Raw genomic sequence first — 17,735 nt, forward strand, 5'->3', positions numbered from 1 at the left:
TTTCAAGTTAAAGATACTTTGAAAAAGAAAACAAATGTCAAAGGAGTACTAGATTGAGTGGGACAAGTTTGTATTCTATGAACTGAAGATAATTTTATAGAGTTCCTATCGAAAATTTCAAAATCTTCATTCCCTGACACTTCATATCCTTTTTCCTTGGTTTATTTTTTTTTGTTTGCCCTTCCTATCTCACATACTGTATATATATATTTTTTTATGTTTACCCTGTTTATTACTTTTCTTCCCTGCCAGAACTTTTCTTTGAGTGTAGAGATTATCATCTGTTGGGTCTGCTACTGTATCTCTGGTACACAGAACAGTGCCTAGCATGAAGGGCTCAATAAATACTGGTTGAATGAATGGATGTCTGCGAGCTTACCGTAGGTGTTACCTACTTATGTGAAAACAATCAATAATTGTGTGACTATTGTGTGATTGAAAACTTTTCCGATTTTTTTAATTACAGAAGGCCTTAAGACCGGATATGGGCTATAATACATTAGCCAACTTTCGAATAGAAAAGAAAATTGGTCGCGGGCAATTTAGTGAAGTTTATAGAGCAGCCTGTCTCTTGGATGGAGTACCAGTAGCTTTAAAAAAAGTGCAGGTAAGATGATTTTAATTCTATGTAAATCAATGTAAAATTATACTATGTGAATAATAAATACAGGAAAGTATGTCCTAAATGATTGGATAATGACAGTCTTGAGAATGCTAGAAAGGAATAAAAATTATACTTTAAAAGCTTGAATTGAGTGTAGTACACAGTAGAAATTAATTTTTAATTTTAATATTACTTCTAGGCTTTAAAAATTGAGCTGGTTTTGTTCACCTAGGTTCAGTAATGACTGGAATGATCCTAGAAAAGCTTTTACAACTCTAGATTTTAAGAGGCAGATTTGAGTTATCACCACCTGCTCCTAACCGGACATGTAACTAGATGTCACATCCTTGGCTGTGGCTATAGGCCTCACGATAGGAAAGTAGACTTTACAAAATGTATTGCCTGAAGTTAGTAAGTGGCATTCAGGATTAGGGTGGGGTGTTAAATTAATGTGGAGAACCACAGTGGCAGTAAATGAAAGAAAAACGAAGTGAGCTTGATTTACTGGAAAATTACAAAAAGAATGAAGTAGATGCAAACAGAGGATTGATAACCTGTTTGAAATTTTCCATCTTGTGTTTGTATCATTCTGGAAGCAGTTTTGCTCTTCAGTCCTGACTTTTTGTCTTGTTTCCCTCAGATTCGTTTTTCTTGCTCCAGCACCCCTTACAAGTCCTACCCTAAGTCTAGCGTCCTAGTTCCACTGAAATGTACTTGCCAGAGCCCTAGAAGTTTCACTTGTCCTAACGAGTCTAGAAAGTGTAACTTCACTTGCCCTCTGGTCTAGACAGTACTTGTCTTTCTGCCTTAGAGTATGTTTGACATCATTCAGCTTTGCTTCACATTTTTCACATAAGGTAGTTATTGTTCACACTTGCCCATGGACTTCCCATTTGATTCCACAACCCTGATATATCTTTTCTGTGTAGTGACCTGTGAGACCAAAGTTTCCTCTTATTATTTTTTTGTAACTTTGTAACTTCTTTACATATACATACATATATATGTGTATGTGTGTGTGTATATACATATATATATATATATATATGTATGTATATATAAATATTTATTTTGAAAGAGAGAGAGAGAGAGAGAGAGAGAGAGAAAGAAAGCATGAGCGGGGGAGGGGCAGAGAGAGAGGGAGACACAGAATCTGAAGCAGGCTCCAGGCTCTGAGCTGTCAGCACAGAGCCTGATGTGGGGCTCGAACCCACGAACCGTGAAATCATGACCTGAGCTGAAGTTGGACACTTAGCTGACTGAGCCACCCAGGCACCTCTTTTTTGCAACTTCTTAAAGGATCAGTATACTTGGCAACAGCTATTATAGAGATGAGCAGTTTTCACTTACATTTTTAAGGAAATGTTAAATGTTTATAGAAGACGTTATGTGGCGCATATTAGATATAAAAAAATAATAGAAATGCCCTTGTATACATCACCTGGCTTAAGAAATACAACATTAGAAAAAATTTTTGATCTAGATTTGCTACTCCCTTCCCTCAGAGGTAACCATATGTGGAATTTTGTGTTTTAACATTCCTTTGCTTTTCTTTATAGTTTTCCCCACGTCTGTATAAATATCTAAATAAATTTATTGTTTGCTTTGCATTTTTTGAACTTTAAATAACTATTGTCACCTGTTGGTGCATGTGACTGTTATGTCATGTTCCATTGCTCTTGTTACATGCTGCTTGCTGTTTGGGTTGTTTATAAGTTGTTTACTATTATAAACAATACTTTGTGGTTTTCTTAAGAGCCTTTCCTGGTACACGCATGCCAGTCTTTCTCTTTTGTGTATGCCTGGGAATGGAAATGACGAGCCACAGGGAATGCATGTGGTTGGTTCTCTAAGTTGATACCGGGTTATTTGCCATAGTGGGATGGGTTGACTTTCACCAGCAGCTTATGAGAGTAGCTTATGAGAGTGTTCTTTCTTTTTATATACCACTTACAGCTTAAGAAAAATAGAATATAGAATGCAGATATTAATGTTCACAAAGCAGATGTCTTTGGAAGGACTATTCCCTTACAAAAGAACTCTGACCCATTTTAAAAATGTATTTATTGAATTTCTACTATGCAACTCTAGGCACTGAGAGAAATAAAAGAGAAGGTAGTCATATTATTCCTGCACTCCAGAGGAAAAAGAGTCTTTGTGGAACAATTACATGTGAACCCTGTGGCATGGATTCCTGATTTAAATAGGAGTCTGCAGAATGGAGGTGTCCGTTTGAGCGGTGGGTAGAATCAGAACCTGGGCCAGGCTATCAGTGTGAGAGCAGATTGTGGAGAGCACTGAACAGGAATTTGAAGACTAGGAAAGTAAGGATTCACTACAGATTCTCAAATCGAGGGACGATCTTCAAAATTCATTCTTTTCAAAATAAAATTACAACCTTAACACACAGAATGGACTGGAAAGAAGACAGCTGCTGACATGCCGCAGGCCATGAAGGCCGGAGGATAGATGGAGTGAGAAATCATTTGGAGGTCCCTGGAGGCCTCCTTCTCCACCTTCCCACTGATTCTGAGTGTAGAAAAACAGACAAGGCTCCATTCCACCTCTAACGATTGCGTTTTAAATCACAGGATTTCGTCATAAAAAATACTTAGACAAGGAGGGAAGAAAGGAGGAAAAGAGGGAGAGAGGAGGAAAGAACAAAAGCTCTTCTAGTTCTCTCACAGTGCCATCTGAGTTGTTTCTTGTCTGTATTTTTCTTTTGATTAGGAATTTGAAAGGACGATGTGAGTTAATATGGGCAATCATATTTCCATTCAGTATCAGATGCCCCCTCCACCTGTTCCCATTTTGCACCGTGATAAACCTCAGTCAACAGTCTCCTGCCGTGAGGAGTTAGCATTTGTCCCTTTGGGTTATGTTGTTTGTCTCTGCTTTATCAAGTGTTGATATTGTGGCATCTTCTAGTTTAAACGTAACTTCTTTATAGAACAGAGGTGATGTCGTGAAGATATTCCTCGCTTATTTAATTAGGGAATAGTGTCTTAGCCTCTGTGAGGAGAAATGTATTTGCATTTCAGATATGTTATTGATTTTGGTGATGTATTACACTTGTGCTGAACAGTAAATCCCATGCTCCCTCCTTAAAAAATTCTCTGTAGCTTGAAATGAAAATGTTTAAAATATTGTTAACCAGACTGCCTTCCTTTCTGAAGACTCTTAGGCCCTCCTCAAAAACTTCATAGTCAAATACTGACTTTCCTCATGCATCTTGTTATTTTGAGGTGAGGTTACTTGGCTGAAGAGCTGTATTACTGTTCCCAGCTCTGCTAGAACCCTTCCTGAATACTGTGCTCGCTTTTATAATTCACTTTTCTGCTTATAAATCGTTAAGGAGACACGTTAGAGTTACCATCCAGGCTTCCTCAGCTTCATTTTCAAAGCATTTCTTTACTTTGTCCCACATAACCAAGTTTTACTTTTTCAAAACCCTTAAAAAAAAAAAAAAATAAAGCAATGTCCTAACCTCTGGTGACTTTCCTACAGGTTTGCCTGTTGTCTGTGTGTGGAAAGAAGAGTATACTGAATGCATGTGACTTTGAAATCGGAGATCTGAGAGCCAACAGTATATGACAACATTTACCAATCTTTTTGAAAATGTACTCATATCCCATCATGATTCATTGGCCAAAATTAAGATGGTGCCTTAACTGATGTGACTTTTTTGCAATTCCATCTGCCGAGATGGCTTCCGTCTCTTGCTGTTTCCTTTCTTTGCCGCTTCCCTCACTATTGCTCATTCACTCAGTCCACCTACTGTTGATATATTGATCACCTAGTGTTCGGTGGACAGGGGGGAAGGCCTTGGGAATTTAAGATAAATAACGGGAGTCATGGGATTCGAATAGAAGTGCAACAGAGACCAATCTGAAGTCACAGGATAGGCACCGGCATGGGAGCAGCCTCCAAGAACATGGGTGAGAGGAGGTTGGGAAAAGTCTTCATAGAGGCTGTGAGCTGGGTCTCAGAACCTCAGTTCTTTGTGTTGGGAGACTATCAAAAGAATTGTTTTGATCTGGTACATGAAATCTCTATATCATGCTTCTTAGTTCATTGATTAGAGCTATGTAATTGGAATTGATTTTTATTTTACTAGTCTTACGATAGTACTGTAGTATGAATTTTGGGTCTTACTGTGTCTCAGTCCTTTGATTTTTTTGTTACCCTAATTTTCTAATAGTAGGTGAAACATTTTGATCCTTGGTTTGTTAGTGCTTAAGTTCTCTTTGCTTACTCTTAAGTTTTATGTCCAGATAACGCTGTTTTTCTGTGGGACATCCATTGTCATTGACATTCATTAGAATGAATGGAAAGTACTTTTGTATGGTACTTACAAAGATAAGGTGATAATATGTTTTGTTCAAATTTACCCTTTTGATCCAAGTGATCTCAAAACAACTTCTTGAAGGGACAAATACTCTTTGATATTTACTGCTGTATTTATATTTGATTATTATTATAAAGCATTCATCAAGAATATCACTTTTTAAAGTATATTGATGAACATAACTTTTTTTTTTTAACATATGTCAATTTTAGTTTCTAGGTTCTGTATGTTTTCACGTAATTAGAAGTTGGGATTACTTGCATTTAGAAATTTGTGAACAATGATAACTTCTTCCATAATGCATACTGATTATAATGCATTCATAATCTCTACAACTATATATTCAGTCTCTTTCAGTATTCACTGTGATTACTGAATTTCCTGCAGCTTTTATCAGCTTCGTTATTTAATCTCTTTGGATTTCCTGTGAACCTTCCAATAGTTATTTGAACAAATGAAAATTGGAAAGTATTTGTAAGAATAATCTATATATTATATTTTTTTAAATTGAAGAATAATTTAATAATTGATGTGTTTACTTGTTAAGGAGACACAAGCTTTTATCTTAAAAATGAAAGCTTCTTATTTTTATTTATTTGTACTTGCAAGTGAGAAAAAGGCATATAAGAAAAAGAGCAGATTTTTAGTTTTCTTGAAAGTTTAGAGAATAAGGCATTCTAGTTAACAACATTTTGGAGTTATAATGAATTACCATACGTGGCATAAATAGATTATCAACATTGAAATATTTAAATGAGATAATGGACATCGATGAAATAATTTAGTTCTTTGTCCTTTTTTGATGTTTCACAGTGTTTTTTCTTTAGCATCTTATGGTGTCTCAGGGTTGTTATTGTGCTAACCCAAGTTTTGATTGTATGGGTTTATCTTAAAATTTTTAAATGATAAACTCTTCTACTGGCCAAGGCTAGTGAATATATATAGTTGAAGTAACTTTTTATTTATGCTGTTGAAGACTTTTGATATGCTCATTTAATATTTATCAAGGACTTACTATATGGCAGGCACTGGATTTGACAGTGGGATACAGCTGAGTTCAACATTTTTGTTGAGAGGGGGTGGATAGACAGTAAGGCAAATAATTATAGGTAAGAAGGAAATGACGCATCAGGCTCTGTGCTGACAGCTCAGAGACTGGAGCCTGCTTCCGATTCTGTATCTCCATCTCTCTGCCCCTCCCCCACTTGCACTCTGTCTCTGTTTTTCTCAAAAATAAGCAAACATTTAAAAAAAAAAAAAAAAAAAAAAAAAATATATATATATATATATATATATATATATATATATATATATATATATAAAAGAGTGTGTACTCCCAGAAAACACAAGAGGTGAGTTTTAAGAAGCTGCAGGTGTTGAAGCAACAGATTATTCTACACAGGTGTCAGTATGAAAGTCAAAGGATGCTATTACAGGCAGAGAAGGAAGGCTGTTTGGGGAGAAATGGGGCAACTGGTAAAAAAAAAGCCTCAAAGGAAGCAGAGATGAAAAATCCATCCAGCGCACAGGTAGAGTTAAGACCAGATGAATTAGAACAGCTATGCAGTTTGTGAAAGCAAAGCAGACAGCAAAGACTTTGTGTCAAACAGGAGATGGCATTTTCCATCGAGCATGGTGGAAAATACACCAAGTGCATACACCAAGAGGCAGCAGCTTCCGAGTAGTCATTTTTAACTTCCACTGTGGGCATTGTAATCGCGTATCTGCTGATCTGTGGTTCTTCCTATACTGTGCTTAAAATGCATTCAAATGGGAAGTGTAAGAGAGTACAACATGTCCAAGAGTAAGGGGAACTCCAAGCAAAACTCCAAGAAATACCCTGAACCCTTCCATGCCATGGGACATGGAACAATGATAACATGTGAATAGAGAAATGAAGTCATACACAGTGGAAATTAACCATGACTGGGAATTAGCAAGACAGAGAGAGATTCTAAAGTGGAGGCATCTGTATTGCTCAAATAGCTGACAAAGGTCCAAGAGAGTTAACAACTGAGATCAGACCTTGAATAAGAGGTCTGAAGAAAATGAAATAATGAATGCATGGTAATCAAGATGAGGTCAAAGAACAACTTTTGTTGGAAACAGGGGATGGAAGAGAAGTGGGAATTTAACTACAGAAGGAGTAAGGTAAGTGCAGGGTAAGCGATGGACCGAGAGGGCTGACTGAGTGCCATGGAGTGAGGCATGGTCTCAAAAGAGTCAACATGGTACCAAGCAATGGACATGAGATCATGACCTGAGCCGAAGTTGGATGCTTAACTGAGCCACCCAGGCACCCCTGGGATTACACACTCTTGATTCTTCTCCCTCTCTGGGTATCCCTTTTCTGTCCCCTTCAATGGCTTTTCTTTTCCTAACTCTTTATGGGGCACAGTTATAATTTTGGATCCTTCGGTTCTCCTATAGCCACATTCTCATTCACAGCTTCCAACATACCTTCATAGGGTAGCTTCTTAATCTATACAGGCCCTGACTAAGTTTTGCTGAGCTTTAGTCTCAGAATAAATTTAGAATAATTTAGAATAATATTAGAATAAAAGTGAATTTCCTGTGATAATTTTTAGAGTTTTGTTTTGTTTTGTTTTTGTTTTTAATTTTGAGGAAACCTATCGAACAGGGCTTCCTGATGGACTCCTCGAGGTTGGATCACTGCTAGCCTGTTGAGTTAAAAGGCATTTCTTTGGAAACAAAAGTTTTTAATAGTCAAAGAGTAATTAGTGACACTCACAGGTATCTAGTTCTATACCACCATTTGCCAGGACCTTAAGGAATCCACAAGAAAGAAATTGAGGCCTGTCTTATAATTTGCAGTTCAAACATGTTGATGCATTAAGAGAGAAAGGCTGACAGAAGCTAGATCCTAGGCCTTGGTGTTATAAAGAGAGCAAGTTTCTGGCATCAGTGTAGAACTCTTCCTGCACTCACCTTGCTTAATGCTTTGCCCCTCCTCCTCCATCCCAGTCTCTCCACCCTTTAAGTGCCTCTGTATTTAGTCAGGGAAGTGCTGGTGGTAGAGACCTTAATTATTTGGACGTTAACTTGTTCAATGATTGTGGTTTATATCTAGAGAGTTCACAGCGCTCGTGCTGTGGATTGTTTTACTCTCCCACCCCCACCCCCCACTCATCCTCTACCCCTTCAAATAAGAGAGACAGGCTCTGGAAGGGAAAGTCTGAGCTACCCAAGCACCCTGCGATTACACAATGTTGATTCTCCTCCCTCTCCAGGTATCCCTTTTCTGTCCCTTTCAATGGCTTTTCTTTTCCTAACCCTTTATGGGGCACTTTCCACAGTTATAATTTTGGGTCCTTCGGTTCTCCTGTAGCCACATTCTCATTCACAGCTTCCAATGTACCTTTGTACACCTTCAAATAAGAGAGACCGGCTCTGGAAAGGAAAGTCTGCCTACCAGTCAACAAGTAAGAGAACCAGAAATGTACAGGCTGATAATAAAAATATTCCTTAAAGCTCCTCTCCCCTCACTCCAACAATGGTTAGGGAATGGTCTGTACAGCCACTGGTCAGTTGGAATAAGGGATGGAAGCATCACTATGGCACCAGGTAAAGAAGGCAAGAACACTGGGATGAAGAAAGGCATAATCCAGGGGTGACTGAGGTTTTGTCATATGGAGTACAGTGACTCAATTTAGGGACAGTTCAGTTCATTTAGTCATGCTCTATAAAGCTGGGGAGGCCTAGGGAATATTTGGGTAAGATTTTTATTTATGTAATATCTATTTAAAGTGAGATATACCAGGTTTTTCAAGCTTCCTTAGTATATAATTTTTAAGTACTTTCATTGCTACATTTTAAGTGTTGTTGTTTTTTTTTTTTTTCCTAACAAATTGACATATGCCTTTTCAAGGACATTTCTGTTAAGTTACTTGAAGGTCCTCTTTTTCCTCTTAAAGATATCCGGTGTTATCCTTTTCAGTTTCATCAGTCATGAGTAATTTTTGGCAAAATTTGAAGATGACAAAAGAAAACTTTTAAAAATGATTCAGAAAGTACTGAGAATTTATTAGCCAGTACTTGCCTAAACACTGTTAGTAACTTTGCTCTTACCAAGTGTACTAAAAACCCAAAGAAACTTGAGTAGAGCTCAAAAAGATGGCTTCTGGAGCAAAGCTTGTAAATATCCTATGAAAGCTATTTTTACAAACTCTAGATTTTGTTTTTCCTTGTGTGTTGTCTTTTCTTGCTCATGAAATCAGACAGTCTTGAATCTATGTCTGGGAATGATTTGATCTAAATCTCCAGTTTTTATTTTTGTCTTGACTTGCTGGCTGAGAGAAAAAGAAAGATAAGATACTAATGAATTTCTGATTAAATGTATTTATAAATGTATTTGGTTCAGATTTTAGTTTTGCCTCAAATGTGCCAGCCATGCTTATCTCTCAGTGAATAAGGAAAGACTTTGATATTATTGAAAATTCAGTTAAAAATAAAAGTTAATTTGTAGTACTAAATTAGTTATAATTTGAATTAGAAATTCATGATTTCTGTGGAGCACACTTCCATCTTGCTATGTTGTGTCTATTTGGAGTTTCCTAAAGCACTTGGACACATCTTTTTCTCATCTCATTCACTAGCTTTGCCTTTTAAGTATTTTTCCCATCATAGATACATTGATTATTGGGAGGTTAGATTTATACATGTCTCCAAGTTTATGATTTTCTTCATTTTAATTACTAGTACCAGAATGAACCTTTCTCTTTTTCATTAAAAAAAAAAGTTTTCAGGAATTCCTTTAAAATCTAAGACATTTAACATTTTGTATTTCCCTGCATTTCTTTCAATTATATCAAGTCCATTGTGACTAGGAGGTCCTAAGAATGGCATTAGCATTCATGATTTGGTGAGAATCAGTTATTTCTCTTGCCATTTTGATTTTTAACCATAAATAGTCTCTCTGTGTATATTTCATAACTATACTAATATCAAGTTCAAAATTTTGTTTACATTAATATTTATTATTTAACTTGTTACATAAGTAATACCAATTTTTCTGCCATCATTTGGCAATTTGAGGAATGTGTGCCTTTTTATATGAAATTGCTGAGTGTAGAGATGCTTGGGTGGCTCATTTGGTTAAGTGTCCAACCCTTGATTTCAGCTCAGGTCGTGATCTCATGGTTTGTGGGATCGAGCCCCATGTAGGGCTCTGTGCTGACAGCTTGGAGCCTGCTTAGGATTCTTTCTCTCCCTTCCTCTTTGCCCCTCCCCCACTAGCTTGCTCTCCCTCTCTCTTTCTCGCTCAAAAATAAATTAATTAAAAAGAAGAAATTGCTAAGTATGAAGCAATTTAATGAAGCAAAAGTAATGAACTTTTGATTTTACTTATTTCTATAAGAAATCTTTCTTTTTTTAAAAAAATATATTTTATTATTTTTTAATTTAATTTATTTTTTTTTTCAATTTACATTCAAGTAAGTTATCATATAGTGCAACAATGATTTCAGGAGTAGATTCCTTAATGCCCCTTACCCATTTACCCCATCCCCTCCTTGCCACAACCCTTCCAGTAACCCTCTGTTTGTTCTCCATGTTTAAGAGTCTCTTATGTTTTCTCTCCCTCCCTGTTTTTATATTATTTTTGCTTCCCTTCCCTTATGTTCATCTGTTTTGTATCTTAAAGTCCTCATATGGTGAAGTCATATGTGTTGGTTTTCATGTGTTGGTTGGCCATCTGGATGTCTTCTTTGGAGAAGTGTCTATTCATGTCTTTTGCCCATTTCTTCACTGGATTATTTGTTTTTTGGGTGTTGAGTTTGATAAGTTCTCTATAGATTTTGGATACTAACCCTTTATCTGATATGTGGTTTGCAGATATCTTCTCCCATTCCGTTGGTTGCCTTTTAGTTTTGCTGATTGTTCCCTTCGTGGTGCAGAAGCTTTTTATTTTGATAAGGTCCCAGTGGTTTTTTTTTGCTTTTGTTTCCCTTCCTTCTGGTGATGTGTTGAATAAGAAGTTGCTGCAGCCAGGGTCAAAGAGGTTTTTGTCTGCTTTCTCCTCGAGGATTTTGGTGGCTTCCTGTCTTATATTTAGGCCTTTCATCCATTTTGAGTTTATTTTTGTGTATGGTATAAGAAAGTGGTCCAGGTTCATTTTTCTGCATGTCGCTGTCCAGTTTTCCCAGCACCACTTGCTGAAGAGACTGTCTTTATTCCATTGGATATTCTTTCTTGCTTTGTCAAAGATTAGTTAGCCATACGTTTGTGGGTCCATTTCTGGGTTCTCTATTCTGTTCCATTGATCTGAGTGTCTATTCTTGTGCCAGTACCATACTGTCTTGATGATTACAGCTTTGTAATACAGCTTGAAGTCTGTCTATAAGAAACCTTTCTGAAGTATTCTGCTTTCCTGCACATATAATCCCTACCAGACATACTCCATCCCCTTGAGGGTCTCACATCACTTTGTACGAGTAGTGCTGAGTAGATTGTGTGTTCATTTCCTTTGTTCCAGGTTGCATTCTGCATCTGGCAGTGTGCATCTTTAGGACTGCAAACTTGTTTTCTTGTTTGTATCCATGGTAAAATCTAGTAAGTTGACAACACAGTTTTGTGAATGAAAGAAAGCAAGAATGAGCCAATTTATTTATGTTAATTGTCTTTATGGGTAGTGCAGTTCTTAGCTATTTCACATTAAAACTTGAAAAACATAAATTTGATATTAAAACTTTTCATTAGAAAATAAATAAATAAAAATAAATAAAGTTGAAGACTATGTAGAAATATGAGAAGTATTTTGCTGTAAGTCAGGTGAAAAAGCATATATAATGCATACTGCCTCTGTTTTCACTATCTAAAACACACATACATTTGTACAAGAAATGGAAGAGTGAGCACAAGCTAAAATTCTTTAAGAAAGTGATTTTGCCAATTTTTTGTTTAAAAATTTTATTTATATTTTCCTTAATTTTTTTTAATTAAGGGAAAATTAGAACTACATGCATGTTTGGATGTTAAAAATGATAGTAAGCAAACATTTCCTCTTATAAGTTGTATTTATTCCCCCATATTCTGTATTTTCTTTTATGCCTTAGATATCTGTTATTTCTGGCTAGCAGAATCTTAACAATTTTTTCAAAGTTCAGCTTTAATGTTACCCACTCCTCACATGGGGATTCCTTCTTTAGATTTTTTTTTTAATGTTTTTATTTATTTTTGAGACAGAGAGAGACAGAGCTTGAGCAGGGGAGGGGCAGAGAGAGAGGGAGACACAGAATCTGAAGCAGGCTCCAGGCTCCGAGCTGTCAGCACAGAGCCCGACATGGGGCTCAAACTCACTTAGTGTGAGATCATGACCTGAGCTGAAGTCGGACGCTCAACCAACTGAGCCACCCAGGTGCCCTGGAGATTCTTTCTTTAGATTTCTCATACTGCACTTTGCACACACATGTATTTTAGTACTTATTAGTTAGTTGTATATGTATTGGACTTCACAAGAGTCTAGGCTATTCACGAAAACAGACTCCAGAGCTGGAACGATCTGGATTCAAGTGCTTGTTCTGTCACTTACTAATTTTACAACCATAAGCATATATTTAACCTCTCTGAGTCTCAGTCCTTTTTCTAAATTGAAGCCAGTACTACCTACCTTATAGGAACATGGTAAAGATTGTAGCAGCATATATAAGAGGCTACACCCTCTAGTAGGTGTTCAATAATTTCTGCTGGAGTCAAAAAGACTTGGATCATGACTGCCACTCCTTTCAGGTTATATACCTACTTTTCCTGGAACATATTGGCAGTCTGAATCAGGAGGACTTGGTCAAGTTGATGACTATAAATGTCATTAAAGTTGTTTTGTTATATGACTAGGGTTTTTTTTTTTTTTTTTTTCCTTTAGAGAGAGAGAGAGAGAGCATGCAGTGGGGGAGATGGGCAGGAGAAGGGGGGGGTGGGGAGAGAGAGAGAGAGAGAGAGAGAGACAGACAGAGAACCTCAAGCAGGCTCCATGCTCAGCATGAAGCTGGATGTGGGGCTTGATATCATGACCCTGAGCTGAAAGCAAGAGTTGGATGCTCAACCAATTTAGCCACCCAGGCACCCCTATGATTAGGGTTTTAACCAGCTTGTAGTCATGACTTATCCAGATATATTCTCCAATATTTAGCATATTGCTTATTTGTTTATTTATTTGTTTATTTATTTATTTATTTATTTATTTTCCACACACTTAGAGCACTGATAGCGTTCTTTGTTTTCAGACACATCCTAATATCCATTTTATTATATTATATATTTTTATACTTTTCACATTAGACCCATATTTCTCAACCTTTTACTCATTATTACCCCCTGGAGCCTTTTTAGATAGTTTTTCCTAATTGCTCCTCTCCCTTAGGAAATTTTAATTCCACAGATAAGAGTAGATCTGTTTACGTGTTGTATGTATATCTGTGACATACTGTTAAAAAGGGCAAGATTTTGTCACTGCTCTTTCCAAAGAAACAGTTTGGAGTGATAGCTTCCCTGTCACGGTGTGCATTTGACTTTTTAGACATGATTTGATTGTGTAGATTAATCATTCAGAGCCGGTGTTATATAGTTGGAAAACTCTGAGAGTAAATTCTGGCTGCTCCGTTAATTAGCTGTGTGAACTTTTGTCAGTTTCTTACGCTTTCTAAACCTACTTTCCCTCATCTATAAGATGGAAATATTGTCTTCTTAAGGATTAAATGAAAATTAAATGAGGTAGTTAATGTAGTTAACGTAATATGTTTAACACATATTAATTGTTCAATACATGTTAGCTCTTACTTTATTGTGATCACAACATCCATTCTGTTTCATTTGAACCTAAGGCTTGAAATGTCTAGTGGTTCTCTTTTCTCATTGTTATTTTTTAAATTTGTTTGAAACGTTATTTATTTTGAGCAGGGGTGGGGGGGGGTGGGCAGAGAGAGAGAGGGAGAGAGAGAATCCCAAGCAGACTCCACACTGTTAGCACAGAGCCCAATGTGGGGCTCGATTCCACGAATCATGAGATCATGACTTGAGCCAATATCAAGAGTCAGATGCTCAATTGACTGAGCCACCTAGTCACCCTTCTTTTCTCAGTTTTAATGCTCACTGCCTGTGGAGGGAAAATGTAAACTCTGGAGGTAACATGAGATAAAATACCTACAGTTTTTCAAAGCTCCTAAAATGCTAATCGGGAAGAAAATTTCTTAGTAGGTGTATAAACTATATGTAAAGTATTATAATGAATTTATGTGGTGTCTTGAACCATAGATTATTAGTTTATTCTTGAACCATAGATTATTTATTAAATAATTCTGGATTCTATTTTTAGATATTTGATTTAATGGATTCCAAAGCACGTGCTGATTGTATCAAAGAAATTGATCTCCTTAAGGTAAATAAATGAACTATTGACTATTTTTAACATAGCTGAGCCTGTTGATAAAAGTGATTTATAAAAATACTGCACTTATAAGGAAAAAGATTTTTAAGACTTAACTTAGGCCGCATTGGTTCTAAGCAACATGATGTAAATTTGTATCTCACTATATGGAAGAATGTAGTTACCTTTTGGATTCATCATAAAATAATTTAATTGGGACATTTGGTAAAATTAGCTCCCCCCACTCCCCACCCCCCTGCTTTTCAAACTAGGAAATAAAATGAGCATAAAACATTGAAGAAATTTTTTCTTGACCATCCCAATTAGACGTATTCTAAAGGTTAAGTAACATAAATGTGTATTGGTATTATCCAAAGTTCAAGATATAATATAGATGTATATCTCAAGATGTAATATATTGAGAATGTGGACTGATCCAACTGGGTACATGGTTTTTATAATATTTCTGTAACATTTTCCCAGATTTAGAGAGGGTGATGTAAAGAGTATGTCAGAATTAGCTTTTCAGTTTCTTATCCACTCAAAGAATGCGACTGAAATTTCAGTTATCTCTAAACTGCTTTTATTCTAGTGAAATTTCCTTGAGGAATGATGTAGCTTGTGTTCTGTTTTCAGCTACTAGATAAGACTTGGATGTTTTTATGCCATACGTTTTTGTATGTGCCTAACATGAATCAGATTTATCAAAAAAGATAAGAGTAAGATCAAAATGAACCACACGTTCCATCTGTTCTGTTAGTTGTAGTTATTTCCTGGGCCATGAAGCAACTGCTTTAAAAATAAATATAAATTGTTATAGAGAAGTATTATAGAAGATGTGGAGGAAAACCGTGTAAGTAGAAAGAAGAGAAGAAAATCATGTATATACCATCTGGGAGAATTCTTGAATAATTTTCTTTGAGAAACTATTTGTCTTATGTTATCTTGTTTAAAGATTGAACAAAAAGATTGTACAAAAGGATTGTCCGTGTGTATAGACTGATGTGTATATTTTTGCAACGTCAAATTTTTCTTAGGATCATTTAATGACTCAACCCCATAGGTAAACTTATATCATTTGATGTAAAAATTATATTTAGATACAGTTGATGTCCTTTTATTTTGTTTTGTTTTAAACCACTGGTTATAGTTACATAAGGATCAGGCCAACTTCAAAACCGGAGTAGGGATACTTTATTTACCACTGAGCACCCGTAATGACAGTTCCCATTTTGAAGATATAATTTTTAGCAATTGGTGCTTTAATGATGTCATTCATTTATATATTTTTTTCAATATATGAAATTTATTATCAAATTGGTTTCCATACAACACCCAGTGCTCATCCCAAAAGGTGCCCTCCTCAATACCCATCACCCACCCTCCCCTTCATTTATATTTATATATTTATTGAACATAGTAATATGTACTTTCAAACTTTCTAAAAGTTTTCAAACTTTCTATTATGTCTAATAAAGAATATCAAAATAAACTGGTATCTACTTTTACTTTTAATAATTACAATACATGTTTCAAAATTCACTGGCTTAAAGAAAAATATACATGATGTCATGTTAAGATTTCTAGCTTAAAAATGAAATGCAATAACTAAGTTTATTCTTCAGTTAGGAAACTATAAGTGATTCTTGATAATTTACAATTGAAAAACTTTTCTGGTGCCCGTTTGTTTGTTTGTTTTTGTTTGTATGTTTTTCCATCAGCAACTCAACCATCCAAATGTAATTAAATATTATGCATCATTCATTGAAGATAATGAACTTAACATAGTTTTGGAATTAGCTGATGCTGGTGATCTATCCAGAATGATAAAGGTAAGGGTTTGTTTTGTTTTTTGTAAACTAAATATTTATTTTTTCTGATAAAAATTGTCTGTTAAACATACAGGTATATCAGATACTTTAAAGACCTCATTGTCATACTTTAACATATGATAGATATGTAGTGAATGACAGATCGTAGTGATGATTATGATTTTGAAGCTGGTTTATCTGGTGACGTTTACACTTCAACTGAGGTGTGTGAACACTCTGAAACCAACTTGGAAATAGACCAACAGATTTGTCTTCTGTAAGCTGAAGTTAAAATTTTGCAGCTTGATTTCTCTGAACAGACCACCCTTGATCCTGTATCTGTAGATATCAGGCAAAGGGTAACAGAAAGGGATTCTAGAGAATCTGGACCTGTTCCTAGGAGGGATTCATCAAAGAATAAAATGGGCTTTGCATTCAGACCTTGCACATCAAACCCTGATTCAACCACTTAAAAGTTTATTTAACTTTCTTTTCTAAGAGCATATAAATTGGTTTAAGTTCAGTTACAAGTTATAGAAACCCTCAAATTACAGTGTCCTAAACACTGCTTGTCCTTAGGCAAGTTACTTTCGTGTACCACAGTTTCTCAAAAACAAAATAATAATAGAACCTACTTCATAGGATTGTTGTTAATGATTAATTGATATTTATTCAGAGATAAGAACTGTGTCTCACACATAGTAAGGCTATGCAAATGGGAGCTAGTGCTGTATTATTATTGTTGTTAATTATATTTTTCTGTTACATAAAATTCTGGGGCTAATAGGGCAGCTCTGATCTATCAAATTCTCAGAAACCAAGCCTATTTATAGCTGATAAAGTCCCCTTTTGCTGGCATGTAGGGATATAGGATATTTGCTAGCTGTATCTTTTTTTTTTTTTTAATTTTTTTAAACATTTATTTTTGAGACAGAGAGAGACCATGAACAGGGGAGGGTCAGAGAAAGAGGGAGACACAGAATCTGAAACAGGCTCTAGGCTCTGAGCTGTCAGCACAGAGCCTGACGCGGGGCTCGAACCCACGGACCGCAAGATCATGACCTGAGCCAAAGTCGGACACTTAACCGACTGAGCCACCCAGGCGCCCCTTGCTAGCTGTATCTTGAGGCACATTGCTGGATACTGCCACACAACATTTTTAGCTTCATCCCAGTGGCCAAAATTTGGTCTTATGAACATGTGTAGCGTCAAGGGAGGCTGGAATATATAGTCGTCATTTGGCTGGTCATGTGCCAGCTAAACTTCTATTCAGGAAGACATGTTGAACAGAGTGGAAATCAATGAAGACCAACTAAATGAGAAAAGCAAGGCTCTTTATTCTGAGCTTGCTATAGCACGCAAGGGAGTCAACCATTGTCACTGACATTTTACTAGAGATTCATAGGCAGGCAGAGGAATTAGAAAATCTTTATAATGGGAAAAATAAGCCTTTAGGTATGACCTGATTAGAGGCTGCTGGCCTGAAGGAGCTATAGGTGAGCTACTCAGAAGTGAGGCATATCATCTGGCTTTCTCTGGTTTGTCCTAAGTTGGAAGCAGGAACAAAAATTAGGGAAGCTGTCAGTTATTAAT

General features: G+C 36.2%; 1 protein-coding gene across 2 annotated transcripts in view; it reads left to right on the top strand.

The window, feature by feature from the left end:
- NEK7 (NIMA related kinase 7) overlaps positions 1–17,735 on the top strand; it is a 158,264-nt gene that overhangs the window by 84,689 nt on the left and 55,840 nt on the right. For both annotated transcript variants that reach the window (XM_042925559.1, XM_042925560.1), the window contains exons 3-5: positions 467–607; positions 14,281–14,343; positions 16,053–16,163. In XM_042925559.1, coding sequence (XP_042781493.1) covers positions 467–607; positions 14,281–14,343; positions 16,053–16,163 — 315 coding nt within the window. The remainder of the gene's footprint in view (positions 1–466; positions 608–14,280; positions 14,344–16,052; positions 16,164–17,735) is intronic.

Source organism: Panthera leo, chromosome F3, assembly GCF_018350215.1.
Source record: "Panthera leo isolate Ple1 chromosome F3, P.leo_Ple1_pat1.1, whole genome shotgun sequence".
Classification (NCBI taxonomy): Eukaryota; Metazoa; Chordata; class Mammalia; order Carnivora; family Felidae; genus Panthera; species Panthera leo.